At 39.0% G+C, this 16,261-nt stretch overlaps 1 protein-coding gene across 3 annotated transcripts; it reads right to left on the bottom strand.

Annotated features, from left to right (window-relative positions):
* Nucleotides 1-3,514: 3,514 nt before the first annotated feature.
* Nucleotides 3,515-15,228, bottom strand: raf1a (Raf-1 proto-oncogene, serine/threonine kinase a; the record flags this gene model as incomplete). Of its 3 annotated transcripts, XM_082517808.1 has the most annotated exons (18): nt 14,629-15,228; nt 12,793-13,019; nt 12,505-12,617; nt 12,296-12,398; nt 12,045-12,202; nt 11,528-11,617; nt 9,651-9,795; nt 9,059-9,199; nt 8,877-8,901; nt 7,400-7,515; nt 7,128-7,245; nt 6,899-6,983; nt 6,565-6,741; nt 6,436-6,482; nt 6,192-6,310; nt 5,742-5,873; nt 4,841-4,975; nt 3,515-4,745 (listed from the first exon to the last, which is right to left on the bottom strand). In XM_082517808.1, the coding sequence occupies exons 2-18, from the start codon at nt 12,991-12,993 to the stop codon at nt 4,611-4,613; spliced, it is 2,040 nt and encodes a 679-aa protein (XP_082373934.1). In that variant the 5' UTR covers nt 12,994-13,019; nt 14,629-15,228. The 3 variants fall into 3 exon arrangements, with proteins under 3 accessions (XP_082373934.1, XP_082373933.1, XP_082373935.1); XM_082517807.1 differs by lacking the exon at nt 9,059-9,199 and having other exon boundaries at nt 14,629-15,224; XM_082517809.1 differs by lacking the exon at nt 9,059-9,199 and having other exon boundaries at nt 4,611-4,745; nt 12,296-12,395; nt 14,629-15,226.
* Between the last annotated feature and the right edge of the window lie 1,033 nt (nt 15,229-16,261).

Below are 16,261 nucleotides of genomic sequence, written 5' to 3' on the forward strand. Positions count from 1 at the left end.
GTTACCATCTGACTTTTAAACATTTTTTAAAAATGTAGATACTGAACTACACAGTCTTGTCACAGTTATTCCACATGTTTACCCCTCGAATAGATATACACCCCTTTTCATATTTGTCCTTACTATTGCTTTTCTTTAAATTAATGTTTCCTAAGTTCGCATAAGTTCACATAAGATCTTTAGTTTTAGCTATATTATTTTTACAGTGTAATTAGGATAGTTTGCTTTTTCACAACTTGTGTCAAGAACTGTCCATGTTTCTTAAGTTACTGCTAAAATATCTTGTAATTATTCCCTTTCACTGAGTCACTAAATATTTATTTATTTTAATGTATTTTACTTAGTTCTACTTTTAAAAACATCCTATTATAGTGCATCGTCCTTTATACATGCACTCTCTATTCCCTTTGTGATCCATGGCTTATCCACATATGATTGATTCCTCGTGAATTTTTTAATGGACATTTTTCATCACAAAGCATTATTAATAGGCTTTGTTTTGTTTTGTTTTTTCTTACATTAGCTCTTTCTAAAGGGCAGTGATGGCTTCTGGTGTTCTGCTTTAGATGATTCAATAGGTTTCATATTCTTTCTTAAAAGGTTTTGGAAAAACATTTGTAGACCAGCTATTATGTTGCTCTCTTTATACCTACAGTGGCAGTTCATTACACTACATTACGTTACAAGTTCAAATGCTTGTATTCTAACTGTATTTTACCTCAAAGTATTTCTCGTTTCTGTCTGTTTAAACCTATATTTCCCTGTTACCAATACGGATTCTGAAGTACAATTTCACTAACTCGTGCACACAAGGCATTTTATAGAATGTATAATCTGTGGTAGATGTTTGACTTGAAACAACAGATTTAATCTCCACATTTCAACTTTTTTCTTAAAATAGGATTTTGAATTTTAGCACAAAATTCCAATTTTATTCACAAATAAACAATTTTTTTTTTCTTAATACTCTTTTGTGCACTGGCAATGAATAACATTCTTTTAAACCTTTTTAGCATGTGAGCCCTCACCAAAAAGATTATCCGGTTAATTCAGATGTCTATGAGTGAGGACATTTCTACCAATATAAATAAATAAATAAATAAATTTAACCTAAAAAAAAATTTGTGACCAAGAAAAAAAGAGAAGAAGATACATTTCGGTCCTTGGACCCACATACCTAAACCGTCTAAAGTAGTAGTTTTAAAGGAAACTACTGCAGACTCATCTCACCCTGCTACATCAGAAAAATATTAATGTGTATCGTGATATCGCAATTTATATTTGTCCAGTAGGGATGTTTTGTGATAAAGTACATACCTTCTGATGACATTACATCTTCCTCTACTGACAACTATCAACACCTAGGAAAAACCAGTAGATGGTGCTATTGTAATCCAAGAAAGTAGGGCAGTTAGGACCTGTTGACTTCATTTTAACCAGCTTGTGTGGCTTGTCAGGTTGCAGAAATAGAACAGATAAACACATATAGCAGTTGTAAAAATAGATGACTAGTGGTTGACCTAAGAGTTTGCTCTTGTTGTGTTGCTCTACCTTTGATCACGTCATTCTGTATTTCCCCCGTGCTGGGCATCATTTAAAGGAAAACAAAAGAAGAACTCGAAGAGCTTCCCTCTTATTTCCTGCTGTCTTCAATGCAAAGGGCCACATACAAACAAAACTTTCCACATTTAGAGCATGGTCATTTTCCCCCTATATTTACTATAAATTTGCTCTTGGGACTAAACCAATTAAGTGGTCCTGCCCAGCAGGAACTGCACATTGGATGTTTACACTAAAACAAAATAACTGTCCTCTCTCTTTCCACCACATGTCCCTCCCTTGCTGAATGATTGTTGTTCCACTGAGTCTGCCAGTGGCTATACAGTGCACAGTGTCATCAGCCAATGGTGGAATCCCTTGGTGGCGTGTCTGGACTGTATCCCCTGTGAGGTTGCAGCACGTTGCCACTGCTACAGCAAACATGCCACAAACCCTTACACATGTGTGGGATTTTGCTGTGCTAGTGAACAAGAACTAAGGCAATAATAATAATGTCTACATCACCTGCTTTCATTGCTGGAATTAAAAGTATTTTTAATCAATATGCAGTTTTGGTCGAGTCTTTTTTTTTTTTGTAACTTTGTCTCTGTACACTCCCATAGTGAATTTTAAATCAAACTATTGGGAAGTGATTGAAGCACAGACTTTCAGCTTGAATTCAAAAGATTTAGCAAAAATCAAATTTACTGCTGAAGGATGGCTTCAATTTTTTGTACATTTCCTCCCCATCCCCCATTTTCAGAGACTTAAAAGTAACTGGACAAACTAATATAATTTCAAATATACATAGAATTTTTTTAAAACCTTCATGAAAATTCACTCAATGAATGCCTGAAGTCTAGAACCCATAAGCATCACTCCAGCTGGTTTCTGTTGCTGCTTGTTTGTGTCTCTGCCTTTTGTTTTGTCTTCAGTAACTGAAAACCATGCTCTGGCCCCTTGAAGAACATAACATTTCTCAGGCTTGAAACACTCAAGTTTCTTTTACAGTTTGCTTTGGTCTTTATCCATTTTCAGTGCAAAGTTCCCCCCAATTAGCTTTGCATTGCAGCATTTGGCTGAATCTGAGCAGGGTGTGTAACCCTGTACACATCATCAATAAACACTGATGAACCAGTTTCATCGGCAGCCTTATATGCCCATCCTTGAAGACTGCTTCCACCATGTTTGACAGATAATGTGGTAGATATTTTTCTCGTCCACACTTCTTTTCCTAAAATTCTGGTACAAATGAATCTGGTAGTTTCATCTAGCCAAAGATTTTTTTTCCAGAGCTGTGGAGGCTCTTAGAGGTTTTCTGGCAAATTTTAAACTCTCTTTCCAGTTCTTCAGAGCAACTAGTTTAAACTGTTTTCAACAGTTTCTATTTACATTCATGAAGCCATCTCTTAATTGACTTTGACAATGACACATCTGCCTCAAGAGTATTTTTCACTTGGTTAGATATTGTGGTCTTTCTTTATAAAATATAAAATTCTGCAATCACTTTGTTGTCTGTGGTTTTTCAGGCCTTTTGAAATTTCTGAACTGGCCTGTGCATTTCTTCTTGTAAAGATTGTACCAGATTCCTACAAATGTTTTGTGATTTATTTTGGTTTTTCAGTTTAATGATGGCCTCTTTCACTGGCATATTTTGTGCTCTAATGAACAGTATATAAATACAAGTTGAAATAATCTTCTATCAGCTTAACTTGTCAAGGAATATTGAAGTAACAGGTGAAACAGTCAACTGTCCATTCACTTAAGTAGAGGATTGTATATAAAAATGACTAATTCTTCAACAGCTAATACAAATTTCTGTATTAAAGCTGAAAGTCTATACTTCTATCACATATGAGTGATTGAAAAACCCACCGTGGAGGCAAAAAACAATTAATAAAATATGTTACGGTCCAAAATCTCACAGAACTACCTACATGTCCATATGAGTTACAAAGACGATCCATATAGTCTATTTTGGCAAAGGAATTTAACTTAATTTTTATTAAAATATCAAATAAACAACTTTCTCACCAAGTTCACAATAAAACATTTAACTGCCTGAAAGTGACATGGTAACCAAATACAAATTAGTTTCCAAAGAATTTTAAATATTTAAGACAACTGCCTAATGTCCAGCTCATCATAACCTAACAATGTAAGAAGTGATAAAGACGTGTGGGTATCGGTTTACTCAGAGGTATGACACCTTTGTGCAGACTGCTGAAACATATCCATTGTTTTTGCTTTGAAGAATGTGCATGTATCCAACATCACATATGCCAGCTGTCTGACAGACTATAATTCATCCAAAAGGACCCCAAAAAATAAAGACAATTAAAAGAAGTCAACAACAACACAAAGACAAAAATCCCCCCACGTCTACTCCATTATCATTTAAGACAACGCAAAAAAATAAAAACATAAATCAACTACTACTGTGCAACTAAATGGACTACATCCAACTGCTTTGTGATAACAGGAGGAGGTGAAGTTGTGCAGGATCTTAATCCAGGCTTCATTTCCTCTTAAGGCAGGTAAGCTTAAAAAGTCCTTTTCATCAGAGAACAGAACATTCTGGTAGGAGAACAGGCTTCACATCACAGAGCCCAAACTGAGAGAAACATCTGTCTTGAGCTTTCTTCAATGTCCATTCATGGTTGTCTTAGGTAGGTGTGCGTGCATTTATTTACAAGTTATACCAAATCCAATGCCAGCATGAAGCCCTGGCATACATTTAAAATATATATGGTGATAACCAAGACATCACCTTGACGTATCTTATGCCATCCTCTTCATGTGTACATCCAAATGCAATCCAACACTAATCAATCCCTTCCGTAGTTGCAGATGCACTTCCCTCTCTCCTCTTTTTCTTACACAATTTACTGATTAGCATGTATGTATGTAATTTATGTCTTGTATGACTGGATATGTATCTGTCGAGCTACATTAGCATCTTTATGGAGAATTTGGGAATACTGAATGTTTGAGCTAATTCATATAAGTCGATGAGGCAGAGGAGGTGGGTGAGCGGAAGCCGAGGAGGAAGGGTAGTGCTGTCTGAGCCTCTAAAAAACAGGCACTCTGGTCAGAGTACAGGCATTAATATCCTCAGTGTGAGTGGCTCTGTGCAGGGACGGTTCTGAGGCACTGCGGTTTATCTTAGGGAGGGCATGCTGGAGAAGCTCAATGGAGGACAAGATCTAAATTTTTTAAAAAAGAGAGAGATTTAAACAGGGTTAAACAAAACGCTAACAATTGAGCTTGATGATCTACAACTGCCATGAGAGTAGCTCACCTGTGGAAAGAGTGGCCTCTCATCCTTGGACTTCTTGGTGCAGTCAGCCACCAACCTTTTCATGGCTTTGGGGCAGTTTTTATAGAGCTTGCTGAGGTCTGGAGATAGATAGCCTCTTCCCACCATGAAGATAATCTAACGGGAAAGTCAGAAATAGCAGACCGAGTAGAACAGCAATCACATTTTAAAGTATTTTAAAGCCAGTACATCTGTAGTGGACGACTGATCAGTGCTTGATCAGTCCATCTTGCAGATAAAGATATGGCATGAGTGCGCGATGCTGCAGAGATAAAGGATGACACGTACTCTATGTGCCTGCCAGATCAGCACAGTTCAAAGTCATGCTACAGTATCAAGGAGAACAGAAAAGAATAGTGGATCACAAGATTTACGGGTGCACTGTGCAAAGGTTTTAATTGAATCTGAATACAAACACAGTGAAGTAAATTCAGTAAGACGCCACATATGACCCAGGGCAGGACTCATGGTCTACGAGAGGACAAAAACACCTAAACATGCACATATGCACACCCATGCTCCCCTTTTCTCACACACATACAGGGTTGTGTTACGGGGTCTAAAATTAGGCCAGTGGCTCCATGGCGCTCGCCTCTGTTCCACAGTGGGCCTTGGGCCAGCTCCACAACCCCCTTCAGACAGTGACACAGTGTCTTTCCACCACCTTCTAGCCTAGGTTTGCAGAGAGCTACAGCTTAGACATGTGTCTGATTGCAGGCATACAGCACTGGAACCCTTAAGTTAACACTATGTTTAACAAAATCAATGTTCTAGCCAAGTGACTTTTATTTGCATGACAAAAGAGACTTAAGTTCTTTAATGTCATCAAAGATGCAGTGATATACTCTTAAACCATTAGTGTAATACATTTAAACATCTTTACCTGATCTCTATTTCCTATCTGGGAGTATGGGAGCTCTCCCGTCATGAGCTCAAAGAGAACAATTCCATAGGAATAGACATCAGACTGGAAGCTGTAAGGATTATTATCCTCCATCCGGATAACCTCAGGAGCCTGTAAACATAGAAAAAGAAACCAAGTCAGGTTTTTTTAAATAGATGAATAGTTGGTTTAATGCTACTATCTAATCACAACTCATCAAGTCCCTTAATATAGCCCACTTGTTGCTACAGCGGAATTAAGTTCTTAGGGATGAACTTTCAAACTTTAACATAGTTAAAATAATCTTATTCCTCAATGACTGACAGTCCCAGCTTGTTCCAATGCTTTATATAATCTATGATAATTTTTTTAAAAAGAAGATGATAATTGCATCATTAGATGATAATTAAAAAATGTAACTTTGGATCAGCACCATATGGTGTTACTAACCATCCAAAGAATGGATCCAGAAGGCTGCTCGACCTGATGTGAGCCACTCCACCTTGCTTTCACCGTAGCAAGACCAAAGTCGCCAATTTTTACTGTTAGCCCTTCATGCAAGAAAATGTCTGCACAACAGTCAAGGAATTACACTGAGGAAAAACACATCCTGTACACCAGGTGGATACGTTTTTGTTTTTTTGGGGGGTTTTTTCCCCATTAACAGACACTGAAAAACCAATAGAAAGGATACTGTTTGATTTCATGTCTCGGTGAATGATGTTCTTTGCATGAAGATAGCTGAAAATGAAGAAAAAAATAATTATATCCCAGTTATTGTTGATTTGATTTTAAGAAAGAAGTGAGATTCTGTACAACTTACTCCATGCCCTGAGCAGTCTGCCTGGCAATATCTATGAGCTGGATCATCTTGAAATTTGTCTCCAGGACATGTATGTGCTTGTAGAGGCTGCTACCCTCACACCACTGTGTCACAATGGCCAGGTTGTCCTTAGTCATATAACCCATGAACAACAGGATGTTGACATGTCGTGTTTTCCTGTGACCAGATGCAGAAAAGAAGAGGAAATCACCATATCAAAGATCAGAAAAACATTTGAAATGTAGATGACTCAATAAGAAGTCAAAAATATAAAATATTAAAAACACCTGAAAATCTTAATGCTGGTAAGAAAAACATTTTTATGCACTCTCACCTGAGGACTGCCACTTCATTTCTGAATGCCTGGAACTGCTCTGGTGTAGGGTCTGTCACCTTTAAAATCTTTACTGCTACATCACCTACAGCAAAAATAATAATGAAATCCACAAAACTCGTATGACCAGCAATTCTGCATTCACTCTGCTTATTGTTTATTTTTTCTGTCAGGAAACTCTGGGAAGTGATACACGTGATGGTGCGTAGCATCTGCAGCTCATTCCTACCATGCCATTTTCCTTTGAATACAGTTCCGAAGGAGCCGGAACCAATGCGGGAGTGCAGATAAACCTCGCTGGCCTCAATCTCCCAGTAGTAACTGGAGTCACGCTTATCCCGAGGCCTCTGAGTAAACAGGAATCAAAAAGATGCAACTGATGTCATACAAAGCAGAAATACACCTTAATCATAAGGTTTCATTCTGAAGGGGAAATCAAGAGTGCACCAAACTGTCTGATATCATTAAATATACAAGACAAAAAAAAAAAACAAAGCTTACTATTTTAATTTTGTCCTGAGTGTTGAGGGATGGGGCCCTCTCTCGCTGGGCAGGTGCAGGGGTTTTGGATTGGGATTGGGTCCAGCCTGTAGGACTCTGGTTGGGTGAACTCCCCGCTTCAGGAATACAAAGCAAAAGAGTATATAGGAATTAAGCATAGAAGACTTAGTGAATGATATGGATCCAGGTTATGTGTTATATAGGCATCTCATCAAGTTCACTCTTTTATAGGGATGGGAATCGAAAACCAGTTCTTGTTGAGAACCGGTTCCCACTGTTTCAATTAATTGGAATCGTTTGCCATTTTTGCAAACGATTCCCTTATCGATTCCAGTCGCCTCGAATGACGTCACCACGTTGCGTAGCGTCATTTACCTGACAGGAAACATGGCACCTAAGCGGCACAAACGCTCAAAAGTTTGGTTATACGGATGACAACAGGGCAACTTGCAATACTTGCAAAGTAGATATTTCATTAAAGGGAGGAAACACTACGAATATGCAAAAGCATTTGCTCACAAAACACACGATAACTTTAAATGAATCTCGTGTTTTTAATTCCGCTCCAGACTCGTGAATCTCAACCCAGCAGCGGCGGTAATGTTTGCGCGTCCTCTCCCGTTAACATGGCAGGTAAATAACCAACTAACAGTGCATATTATGTTAGCGCGATCGGCCTTATTACAAAACCTGCCTTTACTGTGCATTTAGATGACCACGATGAGAGTGACAGAGTCTGGCTGGCTCAGATGCTGGCAGTTCTCGCTGCAGTCTACCGGTAGCGTCTCCTTTCAGGCCAGGATAGACGAATGTCACCGAGCAGTGACTAAGTTTGTGGTCAAAGCCTTGCACCCATTTGCCACAGCAGATGCCCCGATTTTCAGTAAGTGAATGTGTTTAATTGTAGGCAGGGACATTACTGGATATTCTTGTGTAACTGTTACAGAATAATTTATGTTATACTTTGTTATTGCTACAGAAGAATATTTATTTTATTAATATTTTACATTCACATTTTTTTTCCCCTGTGGACCCGTGACACCCCATCAAAGGCTGTGGATCTCTTAATATCTCACTGTTGGGTTTGTAAGGCCATGCTACTCCTAAATTTCTATCTTGTTCAAAGAGAAGACATAAAACAAAGTTCTAAGTTAATCGACCTGTGTGTTCTCCTTTTTAAAAAAAATAAGAATCGATAGGAGAATCGATATAAAGAATCGAATTGTTAAACAGAATCAAAAATGGAATCGTAATTGTGAAAATCTTATCAATTCCCATCCCTACTCTTTTCACGCATGATGGTAGTTAATGCTCAGTGAGCATATCAACAAAACACTAGAGGGAGCAGGAGATCGCGAGATATTCAGTTAGTCAAAATAATTTGTGAACTTTTTGTTTTGCACAACAAAATAGGAAACTGAAGTGAGGAAGAAGACACAAAAGTACATGACATGAAGCTAATGAAATGCAGACTTACCCGAGTCATGATCACGCATTGCATCCTAAAGAGACAAAGAAAAAAAGAAAACCACAAGCAAAGTTTTGTTAGCTTGTGCAAACACCAGGCCTTGTGCTGTGCTGTCACTCATGGTTTGACAGTACATCTAAGAGATGTGAATGCAGATAGCCTGCTTGCAAGGCATGCCATTGAGACTGCACACAGACACTCTGCTTTCTAACCTTTTCTGGACTCTCAGGTGAGGCCTCAACAAAAGACTGGGAGAAGTGCACAATACCTACTTTCCTCTTCAGCCAGAATCTATGGCACCAGGAGCTGGGGGAGGTATTCAGGCAGTCTAGCTACTCCCCAGAAGGGTACAATACAACAGGCCAGTGAAGAGACAGGAGGCAAAGGGACAGAGCAAAGGAAAGTGAGGAAAGAACAAAGACAAAATGGATTTCCAGGTTTTACCTGGACAGAAACTGGGGAAAAGATCTACAAAGCATTCAAAATGATTGAGCCGATTATGCAAGAACAGCAGCTGCAATAAAGCAGAAGCTAGAACGAACCAGGGGGAAGTCAATTGTCACAGATAATAAAATTTGTTAAAACAGGATGCTATCGGGCTGAAAAACAGACCAAGCCCTTCTGAGTGGCTTAGCTAACACTCAGGTAGATAAGTAGGAAAAAGAAAAGCAACTCAAAGATCATTGGAATGGAGGCCAAGAACACTTGCAAGCACAAGATATTTTAGGAGTGACAGCCTGAACCTACAGGAGCACCCAAGGGGCCCATTTGGTGTGTAGTTACCTCGATCACGCTGCTGTCTACAGGCAGAGTAGTGCTAACCATGTGGACATTTGGTGTAGAAGTGGAGCGCTGCCTCTGGGAGAGACCGCCACCAGTGGGTGGTGCGTAGTTGAAGGCATGAGGGGTGGAATAACGGTAGGCTGAGCTGTGAGGGAGAACAAGATTTTAAATATTAAGAATCAGGTGGTTTTAAATGTCAGTGCTTCAGATGGCACAAACCACTGACATTTAAAAGAAACACAAACTGAATTCTGTAACTTCTTTAAAATTTGGGCCAAGCTTGGGTGTGGTTATAGTTAGTCTAGAGCCTTTCTGGTTTCATTTCTGTCATTTTTCTTCCATTCCCTTTCCCAACTCACATTTTTTGCCAACAACAGATGCCCAACAAACAAAGTCATATACAATATACCATACTGTAACCACAACAACAAAACAAAGGGAAATTAAAAAGAAAGAAAGAAAAAAAAAAAACATTACAGGGAAGTAGTTGTTAGCCAATTGCATTGTAGCCATCTTCTCATGCCATTTTTGGCAAACTTGAAATTCAGAGGTATTTTGTCCTTGATATTTGCCAAGATCAGCGTTGGCTCAGCTGAAGAGAACAAAGCTCACTAACATCTAAAAAACATAACTCACTTAAGATGTTCACTTACAGGAAAAACAAATCATTTGAACCCAAGTTCAAATATCCACAAATTTATGATCACAATTTTGCATGAATGAAAGCTTCCTTTTTTTAATTTATTCAAGCCTCTTGGTACACCCCACTGTTACCGAACCAGTTGTAATGTATTGTAGCTGCTGGTTAAAATTGGGACAGCAGGACCCCAGCTCAATGACGTATATAAACAGAGATCATATTATATCACACCCACAAACATGGAGAGCACTCTTTGAGCACAATCCCCTTTTTGGCAATATCCCACTATGTTTCAAAAGAGCACTGGGGAGTGCTCTACATGGAACAACTTGATACTTTGTAAGTGCTAATTTGGCAGCTCAGAGCACTTTTTAGCCATTTTAAGAGCTACTGAAACAACAGATTCTTTTCACACCGGGCTCCTTCAGCCCTTGGACTGGTTAAGCCCTCATAAAGCCAAGGACGTCATTCAAAAACAAGATTTAATGTAATTAAGATTACGGTTCTGGTAGAAATAAGAACATCACACCAACTGTGATTTTACAGTATAGCCATCCAACAGCATCACTCTCCCAAACACGCATGCATACAATATTAACATCTTAATAATTATTGAAGTACTTTCTTTCTATATTTCTCATCTAGTTGCAAGTAGCAGCCTGCACTATTAGCTCTCCCTACAACATCAAACAATGCCTGATAGGGAAAAACCCCCAAAACAAACGCTGGACAAAAGCAAACAAAAAACAAAACAAAAAAAACCCCTTCAAACAGCACATATGTATTCATGATCAGAGCCTTTACACCTTATGAACTTAAAAGTTCCCTGTGGTTTCTGCTTTCTTCTGCTAGTTCCATGAAGCTGTTTACATAATTGAAACCCCATTTTGTTTATCTCTCTCTCACACACACATGCACGCACTTTGATACAAATGCATGCTAGTGACATGATACACATGCTGCTAATAGACTGAAACTATCCAAGTGATCTGCAGGTGGTAACATGCAGGTATCAGCCAAAATCAACACAGGGTTTCGACTGCTGTTTTGTTTTTTAATGTTTCGTTCTGTCATTGTCGTGTCATTGTTTTTAAGGGTGTAAAATATATTAAAACATTTCAGAGAAGCCTTTTAAAAATGAAGTTGTTTTAGGCTTTTTCAGAAAAGGGTAGATACATTAACAATTTGAGTTTTATTTGAAAATAACGCTAAGAGTGCAAATTATACCGAGACTCACCTTGGAAGCCGCGTTAAAGACTCTCTCATACGCCGGGACGAAGGCGGTGGCACAGACGGGGCATTGCACTCGCCGGGCGTTTGACACAATCTGACAGAAACAAAGTGTTCGTGCAAACACACCAGTGTTTAATCAAGTAAAAGCTGACGGCTACACAGGACAGTGGTTGTAAGGGGAAATAGCTCATCTATTCAGTGTCATTGATAAAGATCTCAAAAAGATTACCCACAGCCTGCATGCAAAATGCAAGTAACTGAGCACAAACATGCAAAACTGTGTATATGAGCTTAGGCCTACATGTAAAAACTGTAGCATCAATAAAACCTTTTTTTGTTTATTATCCTGTCTGCATGTTAAATCCTACCTATATATATATATATATATATATATATATATATATATATATATATATATATATATATATATATATATATATAGTTACAATTCCAAAAGCTATTACTTATGATGTAACATACAAAAATACGGACAAGTTGTTTACACGCTTTCATATACTTACAAGAGTTGCCTGATATTGATCCAGTCCACACACATTGTGGGCACTTTGGTGCTACAATGCTCATGGAATTTGTAGCCACATGTTTGGCAACGGAAACCATTCAGAAGGAACTTCTGGCAAATATCGCAGAACGCTAGTTTCAGATATGTTTTGCGAACCTGAAACAGACAGGGATAAATATTCATTTGTTTCTTTAACAGTGACACTCTCTTGAGAGCTGAGGATACTTTTGAGTGCTTTTGGGTACTCACAAAATTATGCGTTGTCAAGGGGACGTGATCTAAAACCTCCACCTGCAGCTCTTCCCCAATTAGTGAAGTGGAATCGGTATTCCAATCCATCCGTGATTTTCTACTGAGGGAGGGAAAACAAAGGGAATGAGATATCTAAAAAAGCAGCTACACTTAGCTCTGATTCTCATTACCCGTGCTTTGAAAATCGACAGCAGTCCTGAGCTCACCTCCCCTGTCCTGAATTCAGCCTGAAGACAGCGCAGCACTGAGGCTGCAGGCCCCGCACCCTCAGTGCTTTAATCAGGCAGTGGTAAAGAGTCATACCTGGTCGCACGTTTACCTGAGATGACAAAAAATACCCCCAAAAGAGAAATCAGTTATTTTTTTGTGATGTTCCATATTGCCATGAGTAGTTTTATACCAGTACAATACTTTTGAACTGTTGCTATTTGCAGTTATGATGGTGAAATTTTCTGAAGCACCAGGTATGTCACCGTTAATAGAAATCAACTCACCACAGTGCGTTGCTGGTTCGGGAGGTAGACACGGATAGTGCTGCTAGCCTTTGAGTCGGGCATCTTGCTGTCATCTGAGGAGCGACGCTGGCAGGGATAGCCCTGGACTATGGTCGGAGAAAGGCAGGGGCCCTCAAACGGAGAGTCCTTCATTCCAAAACCGTTGCTCAGGCTCTTCCACACTCCCTGAGGGTGCGCCATTAGTAAAGCCAAGTGCTTACAATAGTCTGAAATGTAAAAAAATAAACAAGATGAATAAATAAAAGATTAAGAAGACAGTAGAAAAGCCTGCAAATTAAAGAACATGAAAGACATCAGCTGCACCTGACCATTTATCTTTCTGACAGAACTGAGTATTAACCTGCTTGTACTGAAAATCAAACATTCAGCCATGCAGTTTAAGGTTGTTTTTTTTTGTTTAGTTTTTTTTTTTTTTTTAATAGAGACAAGCACAGTTGACTTGTATGCATGCCATCTACAACTGAATGAAATGGTGACACAGAATGCAAAGGTACCACAACAAAGACATAACTGGTTAATGCAATGACAACTTTTTTGCTGCAATCACTAAATATAACCTCAAAGAGTGCAGACTTCTTAGATTATAGCAAGATTGGGCCCAATGCTGATATGAAGGGTATCTAAGCAGGATGCCTTAAAGTGTGACAGGAAACGCAAAAGGAATCTTTCGGTTAGCATCAAATTAGTGGTTATTTGAGTTACAGAAAACCACATTTTGGTTTAAATGTATGATTTAGTAGTCTTGCCATCTTGTAAAAGAAATGTAGACTAACTATACTATATTAAAACCAACAAAATCTCTAACAGGGGTCAGTCACAGTTACTCACAGACAAGGTTCACAATTATTTCAACACAGGATGAATTGAAACAAATAAAAAAGGGTAGTTTTCATGTCAACTAGGACTCCTTACAACTCAAGGTGTATGTACCCACCACAAACAAATAGGTTACTGCCCCCCCACTCCCCTTGTGCTGTTTTCAATATAAACTATAGCGCTTTACACAGGTCATCACATTTAGTAGGTATGCCCTAATTTTCTGTGGTGTCACTTAAACAAAGCCCTGTTAGCACTGGTTAGCTGTCATAGCAGATACACAGGTTTGTTTTTGTTTTTTTCAGAAGTACAGAAAAGCAGGAACTTGCAGAACTGTGGCTGGGCCACCTTCCCCACCATGCTGCTGGAACTGTGTCCAAAACAAGTGCTGTCACCCATCCAGGAAAGAGCCTCAAGAGAAAGCATGTTTGCCAAATCTAGAATAATTAAGATTTTACTCCCATCAGCTTTGATCTGTTCTTCATAGCAAGTCAGTCTAAGCAACACAAGCCCACATCAGTGGTGCATCCACATAAGATCCTGTGACAAGTATCCAAAGTCGCAAATGTAGGTGAGAGCAATCTCAGCAGGTTAGCATTATTTGTAGGTGTTAGGTTGAGGGGATCACTTTACTTTTGAGTTTTGAACTTTGTCCAAATAAATAAAAACGTGCTGCTGAAAAAGACAAGAAGGTACGGCTATAACCGAAGTGCGTGAGTGCTTTGTTCTGCTACAGCAACTATTAGAAGTTACGTGTTTTATAAGGCCTGGTTGATCCAGTTATAACTATGGAATTGCCTGAAGGCCGTCAAACGCGGACTATATCGTCAAACTTCACTGCACGGCTCCGTTCGCCCTCCATTCAATTTTCTCTTGCTCAAACGATTCATTTCTTTGGTAATGCGAGTCGTGGTGAAGCGGTTTTAACTAAAGAGTTAGCACTTCAAACATGAGTCAAAGAGTAGCAATGCTAGGGGCCAGTAGCCTGTATATGCTCACCAAGAGAAGTTAAAAAAGTTGTGCTCCGCCATAACTTCAGGAAAAAGTGGCCTCGGTGACATCATCATATTTGCAACGCATTCAAAGAAAAGAGGAATAATTCCAAGTCGGTAAAGATCAAGACACTGTATCAAATAACCCTGTATCCGGTAAATGTTGCATTAATGTAAGAGGGTAAGGTCATAGGCGGGTCTCCTTTTCGAACCACCCAAAATAAGAGAAGAAAACTTTTTTTCTTCCTCTTCTTTTTTTTTAATCTCCAATTCGTGGTAAAAGCGAAAAAATCCGTCTGTCCGTCGGACCCTCAAAGTGACACGACGAGGGATATTCTTCAAATCCAGCGAAGCACTTTCAAATTAAAACCTCCCCCCACAAAAAGTAGGTCCGCAGTGCTTCGCTTTGCAGCTCAATGTTTACGTTGTTCGGGAGAAGAAGGTGAAGCAGTTTAAGTTGGTGTCGTGCGTCCGGCTGACGCCACTGATTGAAACAGGACCTTGCAGTCATATCAAGAGTTGCAAGCATCATTCACACTGCGCAACTATAGCACAAACTAAGCCCTCCCACTTTACTGGTATTGTGGTTTTTTGTGCTCATAAAAGAGTGAGTATGATTACATCTGAATTTACTGGGTTCGCAATAACATTACATACAAGATACTTTGTAGCCATATTGTGCAGCTTACGCCACCCTCATACTATCGTGCTGAGAGCTCATACTTGCAAAAACATGTTTTTTCTTTTCCTCAAATGGTACTGCGCATGAAAATTTAACATGCATTGAAATTATTATTATTATTATTATTTTAAAGTAGTCGCAAAAGTATCTTTTGAAAAGCAAGCGAAAAGGCCCACTACCGGTTTGGTGTGAAGGAGTAATCCTCTCCAAGGGCACCATCATCTGGAGACTTTAGAGCAGTGCAATTTTGTAGACCTGGACATAATTTTATAGCCTTTTCACCTCTTAATGCTAAAATTCTTATACTTATGTGGCAAAAAGGACAATGAAGTCTTGTGGTATGCCATGCAGCTATTAAAAAATGTAATCAATACAAAAAACAAATCTCACTTATAATGTGCAGCACAGAAATGCGTCATTGTTTTATTTCTATTAGATTTTTATATGCTTTTCAAACATCCCAGCTGTTTGTTTTTTTTTAAATCATCGAACACCGCCACTTCATCCTACCCAAACTAATACATTATCACACTCACCATGTGTTCACCATCTCTGTTGCTTCCAGGTCTGGGTCCCCTGAGGTGTCCTAATCACAGATGGTTCATAAGGTCTTTTGAGCAAGCTGTAGTTGACACCATCTGAAAATAAAACACCACGTTCCAATCAGTGGTTGATTAAGCATCCTCGTGTTGTTTTCATATAGCACTAGCAGATTATTTTAGTCAAACAACAAAATCAAAAACCTACCATCCATAATCCAGTTCAACAGGAAACTCTACTTTCAGCTCTCATATGTAACTTTCCAACTAGGTCTTCTTTTCTGAAAATGACAGATATTCAACCAAACAAGTAACAGAAACACCGAATACTGTTTCTGTGAAGATGAGGGCAGGGCTTTGTCATTGTGGATCATTTTAAGGTACCCCACTCCACATACAATAGGAGCACAGTTTATCAG

The sequence above is a fragment of the Aulonocara stuartgranti genome, assembly GCF_965226115.1.
Source record: "Aulonocara stuartgranti genome assembly, chromosome: 20".
NCBI lineage: Eukaryota > Metazoa > Chordata > Actinopteri > Cichliformes > Cichlidae > Aulonocara > Aulonocara stuartgranti.